Source organism: Chanos chanos, chromosome 6 (genome assembly GCF_902362185.1).
Source record: "Chanos chanos chromosome 6, fChaCha1.1, whole genome shotgun sequence".
Classification (NCBI taxonomy): Eukaryota; Metazoa; Chordata; class Actinopteri; order Gonorynchiformes; family Chanidae; genus Chanos; species Chanos chanos.
The window spans coordinates 7,128,816-7,134,130 of record NC_044500.1 but is presented as its reverse complement, the minus strand read 5'-3'; the positions used below and the strand labels follow the sequence as shown (position 1 = coordinate 7,134,130).

The 5,315-nt window shown below is 36.5% G+C and overlaps 1 protein-coding gene across 1 annotated transcript; it reads left to right on the top strand.

Annotated features, from left to right (window-relative positions):
- Positions 1 to 1,940: 1,940 nt before the first annotated feature.
- LOC115814172 (olfactory receptor 6N2-like) lies at positions 1,941 to 2,855 on the top strand. The gene has a single exon (XM_030776898.1). The coding sequence runs from the start codon at positions 1,947 to 1,949 to the stop codon at positions 2,853 to 2,855; it is 909 nt and encodes a 302-aa protein (XP_030632758.1). The 5' UTR covers positions 1,941 to 1,946.
- Positions 2,856 to 5,315: the final 2,460 nt, after the last annotated feature.

Genomic DNA, 5,315 nt, shown 5'->3' with positions numbered 1-5,315 from the left:
AATTAGAATTCATTCCTCGTGATAAGTGACTATGTTTCTGTCATATCTGTTAGTCGGAGGGATAAGAACAATGAGAGTCTACCAGCAGTGAGTGACATTTTAGTGTCTGCTAACAAGTAACCTCTTTTTTGAAAAAAAAACAAAACAAAATATGTTCACCCTAGGTAAATATTAACGTTACATATTTACCATGTTCACATCTGTTGAACCAATCCATTCACTACCTGTGGCACAGCAGCGCTTCCAAATGACATTTTGTGTCAGCTAAACGTTATCGAGCTAGCATTTTAATAGAAATTTGACACTCACAAAATTTTAATAGGCCCATGTGTGCTGAAAATAATGATAATGATGTAGATGAATAGTCATAGGCAGTTAGATTATGTTGCAGTTACATATTTTATTTACTTATTTATTTTAGAAGATAGTTAAGAAGCTTTTTTCCCCCTCAAGTATTTTCAACTGCTTGTTCTAAAAGTCGATTTGCTGTTCATAGGTTACATTATGATTCACATGCTTTTAAAATTCACCAGAATGCAGGAAACTGCATGTCTGAAACTCGAATTTTCCTGGGAAAAAAAGTAAAAAAAAAAAAAAGAAGAAGAAGAGAAAAAAATAGACATATAGCTGTAAAATAAAGCTGCTTTAATTATGCTTCTGGACCTCAGTCAAAATTTTGCCCTGGCATCATGCAATACGGCCTGCGGGAAGCTAATTCATTTTTCCCTATCAGAGGGGGAGAAAACTAGCATCAGGCAGCCGGACGATATCTGATTTGGGGTTTATTACTGCCATCAGTGGAGGGGTCATTCGTTGTTGTCACCTGGCTTGACGAAGGCTTCCATCAGTTAATTTGAATGGCAAAAATTAAGATTTGAAAGGTAATGAAACTGAAAAAGATCTGCATCTCTAAGTTTGTGTGTTGGAAATGTAATGCATTTTCTGCACTGAGACATTCAAATTTCCTTGATAATATCTAATGTGAAGTAGCGCTGCTTGTTAATTGACAACTACATTTTCCAGTTTAATAGCAAATATTGAATGTTTGGTAGTTAATAAAAGCTTCAAAAACATATTACATTACTTTTACATGAATTACCCACAGTAACAGGGAAACTGCAGCAAGGGGGTGAACTATGTGAAAGCATGTATTTGTAATTTGGCATCCTGGTAGTAAGGAAAAAAACGTGTTGGCCCCCACCACCGCCAAAGTTGCCCATCCCTGAAATACATGAATAAAATATACACTGAAATGGCATTGAGACCACACTTGAAGCTGGACCGGGGTTTTGGAAAGGTTTCATTTTTCAAGGCTTCGGGGAAAAATCCCATATGCCTGTCATCTATTTCATCATGGTCTTTTTTATTATTTAATTCTGGAAAATAGCAGGGGCATTTGTCCCTTCAGTGTCAGTGGGACTTAAACTGGAGCACACTATATAAAAAACCCTCTCAGAGACAGACGAAATGTTATAGTCGAGCACATCTACACAGCGTCTTGGTAGCTCTTTTTTAACATCATATCTTTTACAGGCTTCAGAGAAGAACAAAAAGACTGAAGTAATTCTTGGAGAAATAATTTTCATGAGGTAGTGAGAGAATTAGGTTTTTTTATTGAATTTTCATTTTTAAACACAGAGTAATTCATTGTATTCCAAATCTAATATGAAATAATTTATTCCATAAGGTTTACGTTTATTACATCATTTTAAAATTTGTATTAATTTTCAAATTGATATTGATATATAGATTTAAGCATATCTGTTCATCTTCCACATTCAATATATAATTTTTATTGATGCTTTCTATGCTTCGTAACTTTCTGCTTTGATAAAGACAGACTAGTGGAAATATCATGAAAGATAATAAAATCAGATTACCTTTCCACACATTAGTCTGAAAGGATTAAATCATGAAAATGTTTACTCTTGCAGAGTAAAGCAACCATGAAGAATTTAAGCAGTGTTTTAGTGTTCACTCTCTCTGGGTTTAGTGAAATAATGGAGACTCAATACATGCTCTTCAGCATAACTCTATTATGTTACATTGTGATTTTGTGGTGCAATATGACTATTGTTTTTACTGTCATCTTAAATAGAAGACTGCATGAACCAATGTACATTTTCCTTTGTAATCTGTGTATTAATGCCCTTTATGGAACTGCTGGCTTCTATCCCAAATTCATGTATGACCTACTGTCTGAGTTCCAGGTGATTTCATATGCAGGATGTCTCTTACAAACATTTGTTATCTATACATCAGTTTTATGTGACTTTTCAACTTTAACAATAATGGCATATGACAGGTATGTGGCAATATGTTGGCCATTAGAATATCACTCAAAAATGACAAACTACACAGTTATGAAATGTATTCTTTTTTCCTGGCTTGCTCCATTCTTTTGGATGTCCACTGGCATAGCGTTAACAACCAGACTTACTTTGTGTGGATCCAGTATTGAAAAACTTTACTGTGAAAACTGGGCAGTTGTGAAGCTGTCATGTTCTTCTACAACAGTAAATAATGTACATGGATACATAGTAATTCTTGTATATTTCTGTCATGCATTATTTATTTTTTGTTCATATTTCAGACTAGTCAGTGCTTGTCAGAAGTCAGCTGAAAGCAGGAAAAGATTCATGCAGACATGTATTCCACATATGCTTGTCTTGCTCAATTTTACTGTTGCTGTATTATTTGATGTGATGTACAGCAGGTATGGATCAACAAATTTCCCTCAAGGTTTGCGTAATTTCTTGGCCTTGGAATTCCTTATTATACCTCCGATTGTAAACCCCATCATTTACGGACTAAAACTTACCAAAATTCGTGAACAAGTTCCAAGATTTCATTAGAGAGTTTTCAAAACTGGTTTACAATAAAAAGTAAACAAAAATATGGAAATAGTTCAAAAATATTTTAAACTACATACATGTTAACAGGTATGAATTCCTTACTGTAGGGGTCTATTTTGTGTTTCATTTTAAATGTTTAATTTAAAAAGAGGATTGTACATTGTGAATATAGATCACCAAATAAATAATTTGACTTCAACATTCAAATATTTGAATTCATGACTGTTTCATGATTACAGTATGTTATTATTATTATTATTATTATTATTATTATTATTATTATTATTATTATTATTATTATTTTATTGCATTTGTGCAGCTGCGACTACTGAAATTCTTTCAAATGCATTCATTACATAACACTGTTTTCTATTATATTTGCACAAAGCTCTCTTCAGAAATGTGTGGTAAAGCCTACTTGTACCTATTTTCAGTCTAAAAAACACACCTGCAGTAAGTCAAATTCTGTAAGCCTGAGGACCAGCAGATGATCACAAAGAATGTGAGATCAGTATTTGGAACAGGGCCTCTACTTTTCTCCCTTTCTTGTTAAATGTGAGTATATCAAGCTATACAAGGATGATGTCAGTGTTAATCAGTCACATTCATTTAGAAAAACAAAAACAACAAGAGCACATTGCACTCTTCAGGTAATTCTGTGTACAAGCACTGTTGCACTGATTATCTCTGTTGTAGCTGATCAGCCTCTCCATGCAGGTATGTCTCCCTTGTGTTTGCTGTCAGTGTTCTTTTAGCTGCATGGTTATAACATATATTTTATGTTTCTATTTAGTTGTAAACTCCGGGAAGATCCCAGTCCCTGGTTCAAAGGAAACAGGGCCAGCACAAGACTTTACTGGGCCCTAAGCAGAATTGGACTGGGGGTCCACTGCCTGGGCACCGCCAATACTATTGACTATTGTCAATGCTTGATCATTTGCACACCTACTGTAAATCTAACACACCCATTAGAGAGTCGGGCTAGCTCTGAGAGGACAGTTCTGGCCAGCACACACGTTTGGAGCTGTGTCCTAAGGGGTGTCCAGAATTAGCTCACAACAAAGAGGTTGCTGCTTCTTTGCTTTGTTTTCTGAGATTTACTGGTTCAGGGTTGCTTTGCTATGCATCCAGTGCTGAGTTAACTGCAGTACTTGAATGCTTTGGACGCTGTTGCCTTATCCCATGTATGAATAAGTTTCAGTCTGAAAAGTTTTCTGGTTTGCCATGGTCTGTTTGTTGTTCACCTGAGCTTGTGACCATGGCTTCTGTTCTGAGAGTATGGCTTTCGGTAATTAGTTTTGTTTTCCTTGTATCTTGTCAATTTTGAATTTGTTTGACCCACATCACGCAGACATCACACCAGTTATCCCATCACCATCATAAAGGAAAACTCACTGGGCCTCATTTATCAATCTAATGTAGAAACCAGCACAGATCCAAGCACACAAATCATCTCATGACAGGGTTCCGTGTGATTCATGAAACGTCCGTATCTCGCCAATCTAAGCATAATTATGATCAGGCGTTGATAAATGTGGCAGCTAAATACAATCGTAATTTAAATATCATGCCCCTAAATATTCTCAGTTTAGAGGCCTTGCCCCTAGAGTTTACAACCTGGAGATAATGAGTCCAAGAAGAGAAACTTCTCTGTCCTCGAAATAGAAATTCTAACGCAAGTCATTTCACACATGCACTGCAACCCTAAAATAATCAGGATTCTAACTAGAGGGTCTGTATGTGTGAACAAATATGTCCAAAGGAGATGACATGGATTCTAAACTGACTTTATTCTACCAGTCCCCTAGTACAAACTCCGTTTTCTCTTTGTTTGGGTCCCTGTGTGAATGTAGTGGATTATACTCTGGCATCTGGACAGCAAGCAAGTGGGAGTGTTGATGCTGTTTCTAACATGTGACTGGCATGAAACCGGAAGAAAACAAACATCCCAGGGTGAAGAAGAGGGGTCATTTACATGAAGACGCCAACGAAAATGTCTAACTGGACAGACGACGAGATTCGGGAACTTCTGTTGGTAAGGGCTGACGCTTGGAGCTTCATCCACCTTTTTCGATAAGTTGTAAACAAAACACTGCGATTTTCGCGCAGTAATTTTGTGTCATGTCCTGCCGCCTGCACACTCTACCCAAGCGCTACTCTCTGCCTAAACCAAACGGACCTTTTCGAATATGTGTGAACTAGTTTCACTTGGACTGCTGCTGTGCGCTGCATGTGTGAAAGGGCAACTTCGGACATAATGCAAACCTTATTCTGTGGTTATAGTCCAAAGTGCATATGTGAAAACAGCTCAACTGAACCAGTCACATTGCAGGTCCGTTAACCTACCTATGGAAGTTGAAAGATGCCATGAATTTGCATTTAATTTAGATTACATTTCACCGTTATAACGTGTTATTTTTCTTTGTTTTCTTGAGATCTTGGTTTATTTGTCATTATCAC